The 23219-nt window shown below is 36.3% G+C and overlaps 1 protein-coding gene across 1 annotated transcript in view; it reads left to right on the top strand.

The window, feature by feature from the left end:
* The window catches only part of C6H4orf50 (chromosome 6 C4orf50 homolog), a 114633-nt gene that overhangs the window by 23090 nt on the left and 68324 nt on the right, over positions 1-23219 (top strand). The window contains exons 6-10 of the mRNA XM_044681764.1: positions 2617-2735; positions 10269-10856; positions 11376-12830; positions 20030-20203; positions 22196-22252. Coding sequence (XP_044537699.1) covers positions 2617-2735; positions 10269-10856; positions 11376-12830; positions 20030-20203; positions 22196-22252 — 2393 coding nt within the window. The remainder of the gene's footprint in view (positions 1-2616; positions 2736-10268; positions 10857-11375; positions 12831-20029; positions 20204-22195; positions 22253-23219) is intronic.

Genomic DNA, 23219 nt, shown 5'->3' with positions numbered 1-23219 from the left:
ATGTTTTATCTAAATACAATTAACTGAACTCCATCTCTAGGTCTTAGTTTATTATTGATCATTTCCATCCTCACTCATGTATAATATTGTAAATCAGTAATAGTACTTATAACAATAATTGCAACAACAGTGATAATAAACATTTATATAATGCTTTAAGTTTTCAAAATATTTCATATTCATTATCTTATTTGAGTCTTATAGCATCTCTATGAAATAGAGTGGATTATTATCCCCATTTTCGAGATAGAAAACTGAGGTCCAAAAAAAATTGAGTAATTTGTCTAGGGCTTTGAAACTAGTAAGATAGCATTTGATAGGATTTGAACTCAAATCTTCCTGACTGAAAGACTCATATTCTATATGAAACACCATTCTACATCTATTAAAATGGAAGATTTGCATTAACAGATCTTAAACTGTATTATAAAGCAGTGGTCATAAAAACAATATGGTACTGGCTAAGCAACAGAAGGGTGGATTAGTGGAATACACTAGGGGTAAATTACCTCAGTAAATTAGTGTTTGATAAACCTAAAGATCCCAACTTTGGGGATAGGAACTCAGTCTTTGATAAAAGCTGCTAGGAAAATTGGAAAACAATATGGGAAAATTAGGTTTAGTTCAACATCTTACACCCTATACCAAGATAAATTCAAAATAGGTAAATAACTTAAATATTAAGAGTGAAATAATAAAGTAAGTGAACATAGAATAGTATACCTGGCAGATCTGTGGTAAAGGAAGGAATTTAAGACCAAGTAAGTGATAGAGAACAATGACTTCGATTATATCAAATTAGAAAGTTTTTGTTCAAACAAAACCTATGCAACCGAAATTAGAAGGAAATAAACTGGGAGAACATTTTCATAACAAAATTCTCTCACAGGGGTTTAATTTCCCAAATCTATAAGGAATTAAGTCAATTTTTTAAAAAAATCAAGCCATTCCTCAATTGACAAATTGTCAAGAGATATGAATAGGTAGTTTTCACATGATGAAATCAAAATTATCAATAAGAACATGAAAAAGTGTTCTAAATCACTCCTGCTTAGAGAAATACAAATTAAAACAACAGCGAGGTACCACCTTATATCTAGCAGACTGGCCAATATGGCAGCAAAGGAAAGTGATAAATATTGAAGGGGATGTTGCAAAATTAGGACACAAATACACTGCTGGTGGAGTTGTGAATTGTTCCAACCATTCTGGAGTGCAATTTGTAATTATGGGCAAAGGGCTTTAAAAGAATGCCTACCCTTTGAGACAGCCATACCATTGCTGAGTTTGTTCCCCAAAAAGACAATAAGGAAAAAGACTTGTACAAAAATGTTTATAGCCGTGCTCTTTGTGGTGGAAAAAAATTGGAAAACAAGGGAGGGTCCCTCGATTGGGGAATGGTTGAACAAACTGTCGTTTCTGATGGTGATGGAATATTATTGTGCTGAAAGGAATGATGAACTGGAGGAATTCCATGTGACCTGGAAAGACCTCTAGGAATGGATGCTATCCACATCCAGAGAAAGACATGTGGGAGTAGAAAAGTAGAAAGAAAATCATGATCAATCATGTGGTTCCATGGGAATATGATTGGAGTTTTGATGTTAAAACATCACTCTACTGCAAATATGAATAACATGGAAATGGGTTTTGAACACTGACACATGTATAACCCAGTGAAACTGCTTGTCAGCTCTGGGAGGAGGGAGAGAAGAGAGGAGGGAAAGAACATGAATCATGTAACCATGGAAAAAATATTCTAAATAAAAAATAAAATGGAAGACTTTATGTCATCCATCTAGAATATGAGAATAGAAATAATGAGCTATGGTAACCTTTGAATATAGAAAATCAGCTGCTAGAGTTAGAAGGGATTTTAGAATTTAGAACTATAGAACTGGAAATAGCCTTAGAGATTGTTTAATCTAAGCTCCTCCTTTTGAAGATGAGGAAAGCAAAATCCAGGAGAATCAAAGTGGCATTCTCCAGAATACACACCTTAATTGTTTCAGTACTAGGAGTCAAGATCAGATTTCTTGCCTGTTAGCTTTATGTTTTTTTTCCACACTGCATTATGTGTCTAAGACATTTCATCCTTTACACTATCACATCTATTTTCTCATTCTGGCCTCACAATAACTTTGTATTTCAGTTTGGTTAAGTACTATTATTTCCATTTTATAGATGAAAAAACTGAGTTTTAGAGTAGCTAAATAACTGAGCTGAGATCACATATTTGTATAATAAAAGCAACAGGGTAATTGTAGGAGATGCTGGGTAGTGAAAGAGCTAGATTAAAACCCTGAGTCTACTAACTCCACCATATTACCTTTCCTTGGATCAAAAAAGTTCTTAGTTCTACCACTGAAATGAGGAAATCTTTAGTTTTATTCCTTTTTCATGTGCTGCCTGGAAAAACAAGATGCCAGGAATCTTTTATGGCCAGAAAAAGAAAATGAGTAGCATTCATTAAATGGAGGAAAGTGGTTATTTTCTAACGTGGCCTCACAGGCAATGAGTATGCATTGGCAAATGCTATTTGTTAACAATGCCTGCTCTTTCATTTATTATATCTCATGGTACATCTCTATTTGTTGCAAAACCATATCATTCTAGCCCTGCCAGCTGAGCAAGAAAATGATTGGGGCTCATTTGGAGGCATGAAAGGATCATGTACTACTCTGGATAACTTGGATGAATTCCTTGAAGAAATCAAGATATCTTACAGTGCACAGGTGAGGTCAGATTTCTCTGTCTGATTTAACTGCCTAGTCAGAAACTAATTGCTGGAAGGGACTTCTGAGGACCTCAAGTCTAGTGTAGACATGGCCCAGAATCCCTTTTGCAATATCCATAATAAATAATCATTGTTCTTCTAGCTAAAGAGATCTAATATTGAGAAACCTATAGCTGCTGAGTCAACTTTCTATTCTTTGTTAATTCTCTGTGTTTCTTTACAACTTGTATTGGTTATCATTTCCTGTACAACCTTAATGGTGCTTTCAGCAATGTTCTCCACCTTACTTCCCTCCCTTAAGCAATTTCTTCTTGTGCTTTCAGATTTTCATTATTGAAAGTTTTCTATTCCCATTTGTCTGACTTCTCCCACTAAACATGGGCAATTTTCTCCTTCTTCATCCCTTTTATTTTTAAGGCCTCAATTAGACAATACAAGAATAGAGAAATTGATAGTTTCATTGCCCTTGCCATCCCCCAACAAGCATTCCTACAATTTAAAACATTAAATTGTATTCTTAGACACCATCTTGTCACATAGCTGCTCACTTCCTCCAAACCCCACTTTCACTATTGACAGCAATGACAAACATTTTACATGTGCCCCTAAGACTATTTTGACTCTGAGTTCATAACTCTTGGTTGCTTCTTGTTAAGGCCATTTGTACCCACAGACATCACCAGGAGTTGGCATGGTCCTCAGGCTTGACAAGCTCCCAAGACTCTCCATCACTTTCCAGCCACATGCTCTGAGAAGGCAGATGAGCTTGCTGTGGCTTATGTCTGACAAGCAAACAGTTGTCTGTGTGTGTCCCCACTGAAGGAATTTACCAAAACCCACTATCCATCTCTTCTTCCTTGAACTGCATTACAAAGGTCATGGGGTACAGTGGGGAAAACAATAGCTTTCAAGTCAAAGGACCCAAGTTCAGACCCAATACCTCTGACCCAAGGGCAATTGAACTTAGACAATTAAGTCACTTAACCTCCCTGTACCTCATTTTCTTTATGTATAAAATGAGAGATTCTACTATATGTCCTCTGGGATCCCTCCCAACTTGAGTTCTAGGATGATATGAGCTTTCATCAGGTAGTAATATATGTGAATTTACATACTTTTATTTAACAAATATTTATTAAGCACTTTCTATATGCAAGGCACTGCAACATAGGTGATGAGGATAAAAAGATCAAAATGAAATATTCCTTCAATGTAAGGAGCTTAAATTCTATCAGGATGTATAACACATACATTTCTATTTCCCTCTCATCCCCTAGCTGATACCATAGTTTAGGCTCTTTTGACCTTTTGTCTCAATCTAGCCTCACTGACTTCAGAGTCTCCCCTCTCCTAGAGATGATAAAATGGAGTCAACATTAAAGAACTTGTCCAGGATTACATAAGTGTCTGAGAACAGATTTGAGCTCAGGTTCATGAGTATTTCTGAAGTCAGTGGCCCTCTATCCACCACACTACTTAGCACAGATTAGGTCCTTTATAAATTTTAGTAGAATGAAAGTAAGTAAATACATAATACATAAAAAGCAATGCAAAATAATTTTAAGAAAGGGAGAGCATTTTTGACTCTTATTCCAACTCATCTTTCATTGTTACACAAGAAAGTGCTATCTATGTCCTGAGATGGTCCATATTCTCTTCTTTGAAAAAAAAACACCCTTTGCCTATTATTTAGGTCACATTGTTTAATAGTCTTTCATCCCTCTATGTCACACTCCTCCACTTGGATATCCTCATATAAGCCACAATTCTCCTGCATCACATAACATCCTTTTCTCCCTTGCATTTCCTTCTGGAAGCACTTATTCTTTTCTCCTAAGGCATACCTGAATCTCCATGAGTAACTGGAGAGAGGAAATATTTACCTTTTATAAGGAAGGCCAATTGACATTTTGTGCATGCATTCATTCCATTTGGTATCATTGGTAGAAATGCAAACCTAGTACAATCTATATCATTTCATACTGTATAATTCTTACTCTTCATACTTTTTAAAAATCAGATCATCAGTCCTTTACTGTTTTTGTAACAATAATTACAACTGACCTTTACATAATACTTCAAAATTTTTAATGCTTCACATTCATTATTATTTTATAAAGTATATTTTATTATATATTATATACAAATATATATATATATGTATATATATATACTATAGTTTAGCACTAAAGAAAGAGGGTATGATAGAGGCTCAATGGCTTATGCAGGATCACATAGCTATTGGATCAAGAGCAGTTTTTGCACATACATCTTCTTCACTTCAAGTCCAGAATGCTATTCACCAACTCTGAGTAAGATGTGTTTAAGCACTGGTAAAAATCATCTTTGCCATTCTTGTTCACTATATGAAGGGAGATTCATCTAGCTCATGCCAGCCAAATCTGATTAGTTGCCTTTATTCAGCATGTAGAACATTTCTGCTATGGCCTTACAAAATCACAAAGACAGAAGGCAATCCACAATCAGAAATCCAATTACATATTATAACACTTTTTTCCTTGCCACTCAACTCTAGAGAAGCTTTCTGTGCTTATTTGGTTCCTAGGCCTTTTGGTAGTGGTTTCCCCTTTACTAGAAGAAGGTAGAGACCAGCTGATCATCTTTCAATGATGGTGGACCGAGGATTCTTGATCATGCTTTGGACTGAAAGGCTGGCCTCCAAGGTTCTTTCCAGTTCTTTTATTAAATTTTATTTAATTGATTAAGAAAAATTTTCTATGGATACATGATTCATGTTCTTTCCCTCCCCTTCTTCCACCCCTCTCTCATAGCCAACATACAATTCCACTGGGTTTTACATGTGTTATCCATCAGGACCTATTTCTACATTATTGATATTTGCATTAGGGTGATCGCTCAGAGTCTATATCCCTAGTCATATCCCCATCGACCCATGTGATCAAGCAGTTGTTTTTCTTCTGTGTTTCTGCTCCCACAGTTCTTTCTCTGGATGTGAATAGCGTTCTTTCTCATAAGTACTTCAGATTTGTCTTGGATCATTTCATTGCTGCTAGTAGAGAAGTTCTAGGGTGACTTTAAATGGAATTTCTCTTTCTAACTCTCTTGCTGCTGGCATGTGTTAGAAATATATAGAAATGCTGATGATTTATGTGGGTTTATTTTATATCCTGCAACTTTGCTAAAGTTGTTGATTATTTCCACTAGCTTTTTAGTTGATTCTCTAGGATTCTTTAAGTAGACCATCATATCATCTGCAAAGAGTGATAGCTTGGTCTCCTCATTGCCAATTTTAATAACTTCAATTTCTCTTTCTTCTCAAATTGTTACTGCTAGTGTTTCTAGTACAATGTTAAATAATAGAGGTGATAATGGGCATCCTTGTTTCACTCCTGATCTTATTGGGAAGACTTCTAATTCATCCCCATCGCAGACGGTGCTTACTGATGGTTTTAAATATATACTGTTTATTTTTCCAGTTCTAAAATTCTATAATTTCATAATTCACAGTGCTCTGAAAAGGATCAAGTGAGCTAAAGTGCCATAAAAGTAGATTATATTTTCTAAATTATAGCTTGTTGTTATGGTAAAACTAATTTTGAATAAAAGAAAAAATGTTGGAATAGCAAGATGGCTCAGTGTACAGAGAGTCAGGTCTAAAAACAGGAGCTCCTTGTTTCAAATCTGGCCTCGGAGACTTCCTATCTGTGTGATCCTGGGTAAATTACTTAGCCTTAATTGCCTAGCCTTTCCTCTTCTGCTTTGGAACTGGTATTTAGTATTGATTCTAAGACTAGAAGTAAAGGTTTAAAAAAAGAGAAAAAGAGCCAACTGTTTATTAAGCACTTTCTATGTGCTAAGCACTATTCTAAATGTTTGGGATACAAATACAAATGAAAAGAAATACTTTTCCTACCCTCAAGGAACTCACCTTTTAGTAGGGCAAGGCAACATAGTTAAGGGGAGCAGAAGAAGGGATAGAGAGTGGATGAGCAGGCACTTAGAAGGGGCATGGTGGGAAAGTCTAATAAATGAAGAATGACTCATCTGGTCCTTCCTCAAAATGGAGGTTGTGGGAAGAGCTCACCAATGGGAGAAGGGGGCTCCCTGGATAGAAGAAGAAAGAAGCTGAATCTGTTTTTGCAAGATCAAAAGTACAAATTGTAGAACATGAATGAATTAGCTTATTTTGTACTATTCTATAGGAGCCCACTTTGGAGCACTGTGGAAGTTATGAGGAACATTTGGCAGGATATCTGTCCATGATAAATATTCAGTCTATCTAGAAAAATCTAATACACATATATCTCTTAGAGAAAAGCTTTCCATAATACTACAAAGTTTTCAAAGAATATTACCTATGTTACATTATTCGAACCTCACAACTACCCTGGGAGGAGGTATTTGTTAATTATTATCCCCCTTTATAGGGTATGACTTGCCAAGGGTTGAACAGGTCATAAGTTTCTGAGGGAGATTCAAAATCAGGTCTTCCCTAGTGCAGGTCCAACATTTCTATACATTGTTCCACTCAACTACCTCACTTTGCCCAATCTGGTGCTTATTGCACTGTCCTAGTTTATTGTCCTAATACACTAGTAATGCAATCCAGATAAGCATAGCTCTTTGGCCACACTCCTCATCACCTCTGGCTCACAGTTTCTAGATTCCAGATTATGTCTTGATATCCCTTGAGAATGCCAGGGACATAATGGTTTGCTGTAGTCATTTGCCTCCCATGCACAGTTGGATGTCTTTCACCAATATTCTAATATAAAGAAACTTTCTTTGGGGCAGGTAGGTGGCTCAGAGGATAGAGAGCCAGGCATGAAAATGGGTGATCCTGGGTTCAAATATAATCTTAGACACTTCCTAAGTAGGTGACTCTGAGCACTATTCATCTTGCCATGGAATCAATATTCAGTATCCATTCTTAGATGGAATTAAAAAATAACATTACTAGACTTGTTACATATTATTCATCTTCTTGACTGTACACTATAACCAATATAGATTGTTTCTTACATACAGAATATTGTCCTTGTCCTTCTTCATCTGTTGAATTCTATTGAATTCTTCCCCATTCTTAAAGTCCAACTCAAATATCATTTCCTCTGGGAAGTCTTCCCTGATTCGCCCACTCTCATCTACTGTCATGATAAGAACTCCTAAGCCTTTCATCTTTTGCTTCCCTGAGGCACTTATCATGTGTAGCTTATGTACTGTAGCTGTCATATGTTCTCTGTTAATTCTGCCTGAATAGACTGAAATCTCCATGAGGACAGGTACACTGATATAAACTTTGAAACTCCTCCTTAGAATATAAGAGATATTTAATAAAATTTGCTTAATTGACTTCAATATTCATAAATTTTCATTTTAAAAGCTTTGAAAATTGGCTAAAAAACAATATGGAAATCGGTCTTGATCAATGACACATGAAAAACCCAGTGGAATTTCACATTGGTTATGGGAGGGGGATTAGAGGAAGGGAGAGAAAGAATATGATTCATGTAACCATGGACAATTTTTCTTGATCAATTAAATAAAATTTAAAATAAAATCATCCTATCATTGTCAACTAAAAAAAAAGAAAAGAAAATTGGCTAAAGTTCCCCCCACAATACAGAAATATGTTCCTAGAAAAAATTATGATTCAAATAATGTAGTATTTTTCTGTAATGTGCATATTTTATTGAAACAATTTGCCCTGTATCAAAATTTATCAGTGTTGGTTTCAGAAATAAGACATTTTAAAAATCACAAAGAGAATGACTTGATTTTTTTCATTAGGTTAACCCAGTTTGTGAAGATATTTAAATGTAAACAGAGGAATTTTTATTTTAGCTAGGGACCTATAGAGGTTTACTGAAAAAGGGAGATGATAGACTTGTGCTTTACGAAATGTCAGCCCAACTATGTGAAATAAATTAGGTAAAGGAGGGATACTTTGAACCCTCAAAGAAAGTGGCCTCCAGATAAGTGAACTTTTCCTGAAAAAATGTTGGTCTTAGGTAGAGATCTTGGTTTCAAGCCCATTTTGGTCTCAAATTAAATATGTAACTTTATATTCCAAGTCTCTTTCCTCATCTGTGAAATACAAATAACAACAATAGTAATAATCATACTATAACCAATATCACAAGGTTGCTGTAAGATTAGGTTCTCTGTAAACTAGAAAGTCCTGTAGAAATCTAGGCTATTGTTTTTATACATCTCAGACAATAAACTACAGATGACTCTTGTTCTTGTTGTTAAAAAAAATCCTTCCCTCATCTTGTGAAATCCCAAAGTCCTGATGGTTTCTCTTATTTTTCTGGTGCCTAGTTGCATAATATCTTGTGATTTTTAATGTTTTTAACTTTAATTTTTAATTAATTTTTTAAAATTCTATTTACATTTTTAATAATTCCTGCTCTTCACATCAATTTGTTATTGTGTATGACTTGTTCCTATTTACATGAAAACTTAGCTTTTTTTTATTTTGGTGTATATTTGCATCATTGGGTAGATGAGCTCTGATGGGATAGTGTGGGTCGAGAATCATTAAACCCACCAATATCCCTTAGAGAGCAAATCCAAATCCAGCTTTGTGCCCTCTTCTTACCTCATGGGTGAATTAAAATAAAGAATTCAAGAAAGTGGATAACAAATTAAGTTCTAGAGAAATTTGCAGTGACTCAGTTATTGTGATCTGGGTTGAGCAACAAGATATTGAATTTGAAAAAAGTGTTTTCTTCATTTGCCACAGTAGGCTATTTTGTAGGGACATGCATGTTTTTATTCCTGACCTGACATATTCCTGACCCTGCCCTCTAGCTTCCTTTAAATTCTTTTTTAGCTAGAGAGCTCCTCCTGTTGCCTTCCACCTTCATTGTTCTCTATAACAATGACCAACTACATGGTGATAGATGGGTTTGAATGCTTTTTCTTTTATATATCATACTTATTTCAAAGCATATTTCACTATACCATATGGAACTGATGGGCAAATTCTTATCTCCCCAACCAAGTGATAATCTAATCATCTATTAATAATAATAATAACTAACATTTAAACAATGCATCAAGGATAACAAAGCATTTTCAGCATAGGCGTGATATATATGTCATAGATATATAAGCTCATTTGTATTCATAATAATAATCCTGTCAATGAGTGATGATTGATTGTCCCCATTTTTCAAATGAGGAAACCATGGCTGAGCAAGAAATGATTTGCTCCCAGTTACACAAGCATCTGAGACAGCATTTGAATTCAGATCATTCCAAATCCAAGTGCATCACTTAATCTGGTACACCACCTAGCTACCACATATTAAGTAGTTACCATATGCCAAGCACTCTGAAAGTATCTGTAATTAAAAAAAAATATGTAACAGTCCCTGGCCTCAATGTTATAAGCTAAATGAAGATAAGGATTAGTCAGTATTCTCCTTTATAAGGAAGGTATCTAACACTATGCTGAACAGTCATTATCTCCTTGATAAATGCAGACAAAGTGACAAGTGGCCATGTTAAATTTGCTCTTTTCTATTGTCTTTATTCACAGGGTAGTTCAGGTGGTCCCATCTCAGATCCAAAGAAAGTCCTTTTCTTCTTTTGTGGATCTTCCTCAGACGATTTAAATGATGATCATCCATTCTCCTTTGACCAACTCATCTTTTCAAGAGCAATGCCAGAACCACAAAATAAAGAGTCTTTTCCTTTCTTGGAGAAGTCCATAATACCTTTGTTAATGCCTATGGTTGTCCCTTCTTCTCCTGGGAGTCTTACTGTTCTAGAAGATTCTTTCCAAGAAGAACCTCCTCAGAGCCATGTGATTCATGAGCTCCAATCAGTGCATGTCTCCCAAATCCCCAGGGAACCAAGTTGGAATCCTAAGGAGACCCAGACCATTACTGATGATCCACAATCTCTTTTTAAAAATGATATTTCCATAAAAGACTCAAGTATGCCTGAGGAGATTTTTGACCAAAGTGTAGGAGCCACAGAACTTGAATTGGAAGAAGACAAGCAAGAAAAATGGTTTAAAAGTCAGAATATATTTCCACAAAATGGAATAAGCAAAAAGGAAAACTTGGAGTGGGACTTGAGTGATGGAAGCACTCTAGATCATGGTGTAAAATGCCCAGAACATGTAGAAAAAGAGAAAGAAAAAAATCAGTTTCTGAAAAGCAGTTGCTGTCCTGAGCAAAGGCAGAAAATTCAAATTACAGTGGAACAGAATGAGGCAGAGATTCAAGGGGAGATCTTGGATCTCCTGGAAGAAGATATGAAAGGAAAGCCAAATGTTTGGGTCCCCCAAAAGCAAACAAAGGAAAAGAACCAAGAAAGTGATTCATCAGATGAGTGTGTGAATCTCACAATAGTTGGAGAGAATCATGGATATTTGCCAAAGGATGCCAACATACTTGAAGAAAAAGTAACAGATCTCAGGGAAAAATCTAAGCTAAAAGAAGAACAAACAGGTCCCCAAGACTGGGAAGAAAAAGAAAAATTGTTTGAAGTGGAAAAGATGAAAGCCATATCCCATCAAGAAATGGAAGATCTAAAGAATGATAGTAATGACAAGCACATCCAGAAAAGATATGCATTTGAAAAGGAAAGGGGCAAGGTTTTCTCAGCAGAACAGAGTTGCTCTCAATTCAGTATGAAGTCACCATTGCAAGATGAATCTTGTGAGAATGCAATATTGGCCACAGATATAGAGAATAGCCAATATTTTCTCAAAATAAATGAACTAGAGAAGGAAGTTGAGAAGCATTTCCAGGGAATGTTTGTCTTGGAGGAAGAAAATGTGAGTTATCGACAGAAAATTAAGCAGTTAAAGGAAGAAAACTGGAAGTACTCTCAGCATTTGAAATCCTTAGATGTGGAAGAGAATGTTGGTACTCATACAGCCTCAGCAGATGCAGACGGTGGAACAGCTGTTGATTCTTCAGAAATATTAGAAGGAAGGGCTGAGAAAGATGTTAGTGAAAGTGTGAAACTTAAAAAGGGCGAGGACATTAGAACCATATGTACTCCAGAGATGGAAAATGAAACTCATTCTACCAAATTGCCTGATGTGAATGAAGTGATTCTAAATTCTCAATTGGCCATTTGGGCAGCTGATTTGAACAGATTTCCCCTAAAATGTGACGCACAAGAAAACATGAAAGCTAGGTTTTTCCAACTAATTTCTGACATGCATAAAGAGCGAAATCAAGTTTTCCTTAAAATAACTAAATTACACAGAGCTCAAGAAATATGCAATAATAAAACCTATGCATTAGAAGAAGAAAAAGAGATCAATCTGAAAAGGATAGCTGAACTTGAAAAAGATAAGGGCATTTTGGTAGAAAACTTGACTCAACTAAGAAATGAACTATACCAATACTTGCGTTTAGTTTCAGACCTTGAAGACTGCAATGGGAAAAATTATGAGAAAATTTCTGACCTGGAAGAAGAAAATATGATACTGAAGAAGAAGATGGACAATATCCAAAAAGGAATGTCAAAGAACATTAGGGAAGCCCGGGAAATGACTGAGCAGGTTACACGAGAAAACCAAGAACTCAAGGCGTTGATAACTGACCTTGGAAATGGCTACAAAGATCTAATTGAAGACCTAGTGCCAGGAATACAAGATGTGATGCAGAGCCTAAAGGAAGAAAATGAACAGCTTCTCCACAAAATAGATGTTGTAGAAGAGAAAGCCAAAGGGGAAACAAAGGATATTGAACGAATAACCAAAGAGAATAAGCAAAATGAGCAAATGAAAGAAAAAATCCAGAAGTTGTTGGGCAAAGTAAACATGGTAGACCAAGGAATTCAGGTAACTGAATCCTCAGGCCAACCAGCAAAACATGAAAGATCACCTTCAGAGGAAGCGTCTGTTTTTGCTGAAGGACAAAAGCAATCCCCCATGTGCAGTGAAATGTATCAACTCCACGTGACCAATACAAGAAAGAATCAATTTATAGTGGAAGAGAACCCTGAGATTTCCAGTGACACTCAAGGACACAATGAGTGTGAAAAAAAAAGAGCCGATTTAAAAAGAAATAAAAAAGGAAAGCGTACGTCTGAATTCCATAATCAAGCACATGATTCACTAGCCAGTTCTTCCCAGGTAAGTGGACTTTAAAGCATATCACAAATCAAAAAAAGTATGAAAAAGTTTATAATTGAATTATAGAACTTCAAAACTTCTTGTGACTTCAGAGGTCTGTCTTTAAAGACTGACTCCCTTTCTTAACATCTTCAAAGAGTAGTCATGCAACCACCATTTAAAGGCCTCCAAAGATGGAGAAGTTATTCCTTTTCAATGTAGCCCATCTAATAACTGTAGAACCTTAAATGCAAGGAAGTATTTCTGTATATTGATATGAAATCTTCCTCCATGAAACTTGTACACAACTACTAATTCTCCCTTTGAACACCATAATCATAAGTAACATTTGTATAATGCTTTAGTGTTTGCAAAGGGTTATAAAATCCTTGTAAATTATTTTTCTTAAATGTATGAAGAAAACTGAGCTTAGGAGTTAAAAGCCTTGGCCCAGTGCCCTAGTTCTCTACCTTGATTAAGTCCCCTCTTTGGGCCACTATGAAGGAGTTGGGTTAAGTGATCTCTAATGTTCATTTTAGGATCCAATACTCTGATTCTGGAGGCAGTATAAAGTAATGGGGTTTAGAGTTAGAATGGAGGGTTGTATACTAGTTCTGCTGTAAACAATGTTCTTCTCAAGTATGGCATTGGGTAGCTATAGGTGCTCAAGAGCTCATATGAACAAGAACTGAGAGTTTTAACTAGTCTCAAACTAAATTTCTCTAACACTCTTGTATATTTTTATTTACAAGAAGATTTAATTTAGAAAAGCATGAAAAATCTTTTGCCAGGCAGCTTCCCCTTTACAAGAGTTTTTTAGTCTGACACCCTGCAGATTTCTCTGTACAGCAAAACCACTATTGCTAAAAACAGCCTAAAAGTGCTTATGTTGCCTTGTCTTAGTTTTATCGTTGGCAGCAAATGCTCATCCTTTGAAGATGAGTTTCAGAACAGAATTTCCTTCTGACTTGGAATATCTTAGAATTATATACACTATTTAAATTGCAAAGACACTAAAGTGTCTCTTCCTTCTCATCTATCTTCTTTGTCTAGTAATATTGTACAGAATGCCTTAATGACACTGTTAGCTCTTTTGTGTACATCCTCTTCTTTCTACTTAACACAGCCACCACCCTAGGATGGGTTTTCATTGTTTCAATGGTACTATTTTAATAGCCTTCTAATTGTTCTCTGAGCCCCAATTTTCCTCCCCGTCCATTTGATCCTCTACTCAGCTGCCAAAGTGATCTTCCTAAAATGTAGGTCTAATCATGTCAAGCTCTCCACTTCACTACACTCCAGTGGCTCCCTGTCACCTCTAGGATCAAATATGAAATCCTTTGTTTGGCTTTTAACGCCTTTCATAACCTGATCCTATACTACTCTTTTAGGAGGACAGGGACTGTGCTTATCTTGAAAGCAGCAACTTTTTCCATTTTTAGCTGTATCCCCAGGGCCTAGCATGTTTCTTGGTATAAAGCAGGCACAAAATAAGTACTTTTTGATTGATAAATTGAACTTTGTCCTTTCCCTGAGCAGGTAATTCAATATTCTAGCCCCCAGCAGCTATTTAATGAAATTTGCTGAGTGCATGATTGAATGAATGAAAGATATAAATATTGGGGTAAATTTCTAGTTTAGAAAAAAATACAATTCCATAATGGTGATTTGGGATTATTTAATTAGATTATTGATTTATATGGTTATAGTTTGATGATACTGCTCTTAACAAATCCCCTAAAGCGATTGTCTAGTATAATGGTTGAAAAATAGTTCTTGAATTAAACAAGATCCAAGATTAAATTTTGCCTAACTAGTTGTGTTATCATGGATAAAGTCTAAGTGCTTTATGCAGCTTTCAAAGATAAATTATAAAAATGGTGTTAATTTGAATTGCTGGAGAGCCTTTCCACCTGAGAGTTTCCTCCTATACTAATAAAATTATATCTGGATCCTTCCCCCACTCCCCTCCAAGATACAAATGTTAGAAGCATTCCTGCAAAGAAGATAGAATTAGACTTCCAACCTATATGTAACATAGATTTATGCATATTCTAGTGTCTTTTGCCTAAAGCCTGGATGTGGTTTGCCCCCAATATAAGAATTTGGGCTATCTTGGTAAAGGGCCATAGGATTGAGAGGCAGGAAGTAGTCGAATCTAGACTTGAACCCAAGTCCCCTTACTCCAAGTTCAGGAATCTTTCTTCTTCATGTCCTTAAGAATGACAAGATTGGCTCATTTCATTCCAGGAATCCTTAATTTTTCATAGGTTTTTGACAAAGCTGCCCATGGTCTTATTCCATTTACTGCCTTCCTCTGCTTTCCTCTTTTTTTGAATTCACAGTGACAGGTATATTGTTGTGGAAAAATCAATGTACATGGAACCAGACACTGAGATTTGTACCCTGGATTGTCACTGCACTTGGCTGGGCTTTAGTTTGCTTGTCTATAAAATAAGAGGGTTGGATGAGAGGACCTCTGAGTCTCCTTCTAGCTCTAGCACTATGTAATATAGTGATATAGAAGGGGTATTTGTGCTCAAGCCCAGGTTGGACCAGATGGCCTTTAAAGTCCTTTCCAATTCTAAAATTCAGTAATTCTAAAAAAAAAATCTACGATGTCCCCAAAGTCCTGTATTTTTTTCTGCTTAGAGTACAGCTGCCTCTCTGTCAAAGTTCTGCTAGCTCCCCACTCTGAAATAGGGGCAGCAATTTCTCTCTTGTGGGAACAGCATAAGGAAGCCTTATCCAGACATTGCCAAGTGGGGGGTGAGGCAGAGAGAGAGTAGGTAATACCATGGAAATACATAGTGATTTTATGAAATTCACTGACAGGTTTGCAAATTGGTTTTGTGAATCCATTAATTTTATCCATCTGTTCATTCCCTGGGATCAGATGGAAAAAAACTAACTCCTACACAGTACGAATTTCAAATAAACTGCAAAATCCCAAATCAAAAGATTTTTTTTTCATGTATTTTTGTTAAGTGCTACACTCTCTCTTTAACTAGAAATATGTGTAGTAGAATGGACAGCTGGGAGATGAGGACAGAAATTGAATGCAAATCTTTTTAATCTTCCCCAAAGTGTACTTTTATGTATATGGGTGCAAGCAGAGGTCTTCACACATGTGCCCCACACTCACGTGTGCCTCACACCCATTGTCCATTTACAAACGTATTCTCACACCATCTTTCCTCCTCTGACTCATCCTCACCCTTATCAATTTATCTGATAGTTCCTGAATTGGGGTAGTTATTTTCTCTGCTTTGCTGTGGCTAACTTTTGTACCTATTCTGTGCCATATTAATTCCATCTAGCTTTGCAAGCCATCTATGAAAAGAAGGTTCACGAACATTAAGCTAAACTGATTTCCAGACCAACCAAAGAGTTGTCCTTTTCTGATTTATATCTCCTCTATTTCTGTATGGAAGTTTAACTCATTTAAGAAAAAAAAAAACAATGACTCAGATGCTCATCTGCCAGGTCCCCATTTGGTTGGATTTGGGGATTTTTAAGAAGTCAAAGTTTAAATGAACCATAGAATATAAAACATAAAATATCAATACGATATGAATCAGAACAAAAAAACACAGAATGTTAGCGCTGAATAATATCTTGGAACATTAAACATGGAATGTTGGACTTAAAAGGGATGTTAGACCATAACGCATGTGATGCCAGAGTTGGAGGGGATTTTAGAATGTAGAGCATTGAATGTTAGAGCTAGACGGAACTTTAGCCCATTTAACATGGAAAGTTAGGGGCAGGGTAGATCTTGGAGATTATTTAATCCAACCTGAGGGTCATGAAGAGTCACTCACATTTGAAACGACTGAACAACAATAATCCAGCCTATCCATAATGATGAAGCTCGCATTCACATCGCATAGTTAGATTTACTGAGTACTTTTTTGCAAAATTCCTACCCATAGACTGAGGCTCAGAGAAGATGATTTCCCCAAGCTCATAAAGCTAGTTATGGGCAAAACAAGGATGGAACCCAAGGTACTTTTATCCAAATTAAATGTTGTTTTGAGTCAAGATTTCTGACACATCAGAGGATTTTTATTAAAATATCTCTCACAGGCTCTGATCCTTCAATAACTTTCTTTAGGAAGTGATCAAAGCCTCTGATTTCCATACTATACATGACAGAAATGTGTTTGATACATTTTCCTTTTATTTCTTATGTGGAGAGAGAAGCCTTTAAAATAATGCCTTCCACCTAAATTATTTATTTTCTTTAAAAAAAAAAGAAAATATGAATCACATTGGTCTAGAGCTCTTTGTTCTACCAAGTGAAGATGGGTGAAAACTGAAACTTATGTGCTATAGAGTTGAATGCCTGATGACATTATTGTAAGCATTGTGCTTTCCAAATATGGATAAGTGGTAATTTCCTTGTTAATAACATGCATAAAGTGACAAAAAATTTTCTCCATATGCATATTTTATGTTCCGACTTGGGCTGAGGGAGAAAAGTTAATATTCTTAGTTTCTAGGAATCACCAAAATTTCTGTTAATTTTCATTCATTGCCATGACACAAAGGCAAGCTTTCCTCAGAGCTCTCAATGGCTTATCAAATCAGAAAATAATTGAAAAAATCTTTGAGTGTTTTTGGTTTATTTGTTCAGGATAGCTTGCTGAAAATGGATAGCACATTGGAGAGAAATTTAGGCAGCCTGTTAGTCTCATCATTGTTACTAACTCACTCTGAGACTTTAGGTAATCACTTTACCTCCTTGGTCCTTTGTCTTCTTCTCTGTAAGGTTAGGAGGTTTGGACTCACCAATGCTATGTTCATTATCAAATAAGATATTCATAAAGTGCATAAACCAATGCCTGGCACATAGTGGGCACTTAAGAAATGTTTGTTTCCTTCTTCTTCCAATACCTTCTATGGAGACCCATTGGAGGAGGGGAAAGATTTGGAGTCAGAAGCCTGAATTCAAAACCTGATTTTGCTATTTGCTACCTGTGTGGCATTGGTGAATTTACTTGATATCTATGGTTCTCAATTTCTTCACATAGAGAATAAGATCATTTGACTAGATGGTCTCCAATGTCTCTTTTCAGCTCTGAATCTATGATCCTGTAATCCTTCAGCCTTCAGTCCTGACATCATAGACTCTTAGACATCTAGGTCTTAGCCCTAGCATGCTTCTTCTCTAGTTTATATAAAAGATGTCCATCAAGCTCCTGCTTGAACATTTCCACTGACAGAACACTCACTACTTCCAGAGGTAGCCCACACATATTTTTTGTTCTTTACAATTTCTTTCACATAACGAGGTTCCCTCTCTCATACTGATGTGATGTAACTCTTCTCCTGCCCTCTGATCTGAAACAGGAAATTCACAGAGAACTTGCCTTGACCTGAAGGAGATATGAGGATATCAAAAGGGGATTCAATTGGAAAGTGCCTGAATTTAGGGATAGTTTGAGCTAAATGACTTCTGATTTTTTGGTTGAAAGTTTTCACATCTTCACTTGAAGGAACTAGAAAGTCTCAGAGGTTTTCCTCTTCCTCCTCCAAATTCTATTCTATCAGAATTGCAGGCAAAAGCATTTTTACTAGCCCTCATTAAGAGCACACTTTCCAAATCTGCTTTCCTCTTTTAAATCCCCTACTTTAAATCAACAGCATCAATGAAAATGTCACAATTGCCAGTAGCATCTTCATTTCCTTCTCTGGTCTTCATAGTTCCTATGAGTGATATTAGGGGTTTATGGAAGTGTCATTTCTCCCTGAACGAATCAACAGCAATGAGTGTTATTTATTAGGTTCTACCAGTCTCTTGATCATGTCCTTATTTCTGGGGTAATTGACAAGAGTTATTTTTATTTTTTAATTTATTATTAATAATCATTATTTTATTTTTTAGATTATTAGCCTCAGCTTGTTACATAGGTAATAAATGGTTATGTCCCACTCTTTGGCTTCCAAGAATAGCCTTCTTTTAATTGTGTTATGATTCCTCCCCTCAAAGCTCTAATTTAGTAAAGCGTGTCCTAGTTGGCAAGAAATTTGGTAGTGATTTCAAGGAGTTTAGAGGGTAATTGGAAAAAAGTAATTTACTAAATGATGATTGGGGCATCATTGGGGAGTGCATTAATCTTCTGGAGGCAAGAGAATGCATACATTTACAAATTTGATAGTGGAGTATTTATGGACTTGAGTTAGGGCAAAATTTCCCAGTTTGGATATCAACTAGCCTTGAGCAAATGATGGTGCATAAATGATTTAATCTCGCATTCTTAATTTATTAAATGGAGACAGTAATACACTACCTACTTCAGTGTAATATACTTTACAAAGTGATGTTCAGGGTGTCTCAAAAGTCCTAGTGCCATTTTAAGTTACTAAAACTTAAAAAGTATTGAGTGTTTGATATCATGTTTAAATATGAGTTATTATTATTTCTATAACTCAAAAGACCATTGCCTCTTTTAGACTGAGCAGCTCTGAAATCCTTACTTGGGATTGGAGTTTTTATTCAATGCTTCCGCAGGGACCTATAAATTTGGAGTTGGAAGAAAACTTAGAAGTCACTCGGTTCAAACCATACCTAACGCAGGAATTCCTCTTCTAAGAGTTGCAATAAACCTGTTCTAGACTCTAGTACACTGGGCAAGACATTCTTTTTGTCTGTGTAATAGTTTTGCCATCTGCAAAACAAAAGGATTGGACTTATGAGGGTTGATAGAGTTAAGAATGGTTTTACAGGTCAATCTTAGGTCCTGGGCCATTTAAAATCAAGCAGCAGGTTAGATTTGGCTCATAGACCATAGATGGCTAGCCCCTGGAATAAACAATCTATTTTCAAGTTCCCTTCCAGCTCAATAATAGTCTATTATGATGGGCTATTCAATTTAAAAGTTGATAATTGTTTTCCTTATTGCTGCTATTAAGTATCATAATAAATTAAATCATTTGGTATCTGAAAAAAGGTAATAAATTGTTAGATTCCTTAGGCCATGTTCAAATTCAGTCTCAGATATTAAACTGTGATGCTGGACAAGTCCCAACTTCTATGTGCCTTACTTTCCCCAATTGTAAAATGGAACAATAAAAGCACTTAATTCCCAAGGTTGCTGAGGATCAAATGAGATAATTGTGAAGTACTCAGTTGAATCTTAATAAATGCTCATCCCTTTCCCTCTACTATTTTTATTGTTGTTTATTAATACTATTTAATTATGTCTTCTCTATAGCTCCAAGACACGAAGAACATCACTCCAAAAAAAGAATCCAAGACCAACAATAAGCTTCTCCACCACCAGATATTAACCCTGAGGTCCCAGCTCAGAGATCAGGCTGCCTTACACAGTGAACTTCAGGCATCTCAAAATGAAACTCGGTACCTTCAGGGCCAGCTGACAGAAAAGGTACTGTTGTTTCTCGCCCTTTCTTGTTCATCCTCCAGGAGAAATCGGGGCAAAAGAAATCATAGAATTTGAGCTTCAAGAGACCTTAGAACATGTAGAATGGTAGACTTAAAGAATGACATCATGTTGTACATATTTTAGAAATCACTTAATCCAAAATGCTCATTTCACACATTAGGAAACTAAGATCTAGGGAATGAAATTATTTGCCCAAGGTCACACGAATCCATAATGGCACCATGAAATTAAGCTCCTTGATAACTTCACTGGATTCTGTTCATGTTTATTTTTAACTTAATTTTTGAATTTACCACATTCATTACTAGGTATCTAAAATATCTCTGCAGTTTATGGGGGCCCAGTAAAAAGGGGGAGAATCTGCATTTGTAGATAGGACATTTCTAAGGGCTTATTGATCTTTTCCTCAGGGCCCCATAATTTTAAATTCACATTGCTGAGCATATAGATTTTAAAATCCTTTATATACTATTAAGTCGAGACATAGATCTTTGTAGTTGTGTCCACTATTCTTTTTTCCTGAAAAGCACTCTACTAACTCCCTCACATCACCCCAAACTATTCATCAAACTGATATCTAAATAAATTTCCTTTTAGATAGACCTATTAATGTCATCTCTCCACTTAAAAATCTTCAGTTGCTCCCTTTTGCCTCTTTGAGTTAAGTTGTAACTTCTTTTCCTGGCTTTGAGATCCCCCACAACCTAATGGTGCCCTAATTTCCTGATCTTATCTTCTGCTACCAGGTGCTACACAGCCAAAGCAGATTACTTTCTGTCTCCAAATACACACTGTTCTTTCTCTTGCCTATGTACATTTACTCACATTGTTCCTTATGCCCAAATTACCAAACTACCATCCCTCTCCTTTTTACTGTGGAATTTAAATTGAGTATTCAAAGCCCAAGTAAGATACAATCTCCTCCATGAAGCACTTGTCTGCATTACTGTGGTTTCTTATGACCTCATACTGGTGCAGACCTAACTTCTGAAGGACTCTATTATGAAATATGCATTAAAATTTTCTGTGCATGTGTCATTCCAGTCTTAGATGCTAATTCAGCCTCAGACACTTGCTACTGAATGACCCTAGACAAGTCACTAGGAAATGCAAACCTTTCCAGTATCTTTGCCAAGAAAATCCCAAATGGGGTCATGAAGAAATAGATGTAACTGAAAAATAACTGTACAACAACCGAATTGTCAATAAGAGCCCATGTTTCACAAGCTTGAAATCTTTATTGAGTATTTTCCTCAAAATAACCCTGAGATTTGGTGGAGTATTACTAATACCAATTTATGGGTGAGGAAATGGAAAGAGGGGAAAAAAAGTACCTTGTGCTTGGTCATAAAACTAGTAACTCTACTCCAGGAACAGAACTGTGGTAAGCTAGAAGAACTTTTACCTCTTCCCCTTCTCAATTCCAATCTCAGCTGCTCAGGGAGCAAATGTTCCTATTCCTATTTGGGGAACCAGACACTTCATGTTTATAAGATTCCCTTGAAGATGTTTTCCAGGGTTGAACACTATATATGACTTCATTTGGAAGTCGAGCCATTACTAACATGGGGAGAATGAAGCTTCATCTCGAGTTTCCAACACTTCCTCTCTGTGTTGATTGCCACCATGGCATCACCTCATGGAGCCCGCCACCAGCCCATTATTGATACTGTAGGCTGTTGCCACCATCCCCACAATCCCCCTACTCTGTCACCTTTATTCCAGGGGTTTCCTCTCTTTGAAATCTCATGTGGGCTAGGGCTGGGACCACTTCCTTCCAGCCCATTTGTGTTTCTGTTCAGGGATTCTCCTATTACCACCTATTTTTGCTCTAGATGGAAAAAAAATTCCTTTTGAAAAACTAGTTCTCGTTTCACTTGGTCTCAATTGGTCGAAAAGTCCACTCATGGTTCCATGTTGGACAAGGTTGCCTTGGGAATAATCGAGATAATCCATGCTTTGGTTCTATTTCAGATTGAAGAGCTCAAAAAGAGGAAAAATGAAGTGAATTTGGCAGTGACACCTCTCAAGGTAATCTATCTGTAATTGGTCTGGTCTGCATTGATAATTAGATTACAACAGGACCCTTTAAATAAATATTGGTCTCCAACTCTTTCTCTACTCTAATATACATAGAGTCACCATTTTCATGTAGAGGATGGAGAATTGAAATCAGTGGAATCCAAGGACTTCAGCCCTCTTATAAAGTCATTAAATAAGATGTAATCATTTACTTTTTATCACTTCGCTGCTTTCCTTGACTGAACTCTGTCAATAAGGGGAAGTGGAATGGGGTCTATTGTACCTATCTAATATCTGTAATCTTGCCCATGAGGGCATGGCCATCACAGATGCATTCTAAATTCCCTTCAAGACCTCAGCAAATTGCCTTCCAAAGTAATAATGGCTGAAAAAAATCATCCACTTTTGGCTATCATAATGTATGACCAGCATCCTTGCATTTGGCCAGGCTTGCCCATAGATGTCAGCCATGGTATGTTACTAGTCTTATATTTGAAGCCTTTCTAGCTTCCTAAGACCTACCAGAGTTCAGGCTGCATTGGCATAACCTTTGAGAACTCAGAGTCTCCTTCATGCTTGAGGAAAGGGACCATTGTGTTTTTATCATTATGTCACTAGTGCTTGTCACGGTGCCTGCAACATAGAACATGCTTAATAAATGCTTGTTGATTGAATAATTAAATGATTAGAGATGAGAGCAGATGGCTAGATGTTATGAGGAAGCAGTGTGGTCAATGGAAAGGATTTAGAATCAAAAGGAATGAGGTTGGACTAGATGAATTTTAAGATCACTCCCAGCTCTTAATCTGTGATCTTATGACCTAGTTCAAATTTTGGCTCCATAGTTATTTACTGTCTTTTTAACCTTGGTTTAACCACAAAATATTTCTGAAGCCTCAATTTCCTCATTTGTAAAATGAGGGATTGATCTCTAAAGTCACTTCTGCATCTAAGTTAAGGATTATTTTTTCCATAT

This window comes from Gracilinanus agilis, chromosome 6 (genome assembly GCF_016433145.1).
Source record: "Gracilinanus agilis isolate LMUSP501 chromosome 6, AgileGrace, whole genome shotgun sequence".
In the NCBI taxonomy this organism is placed as follows: domain Eukaryota; kingdom Metazoa; phylum Chordata; class Mammalia; order Didelphimorphia; family Didelphidae; genus Gracilinanus; species Gracilinanus agilis.
The sequence above is the reverse complement of the archived record's forward strand: the minus strand, read 5'-3'. Positions and strand labels throughout refer to the sequence as shown.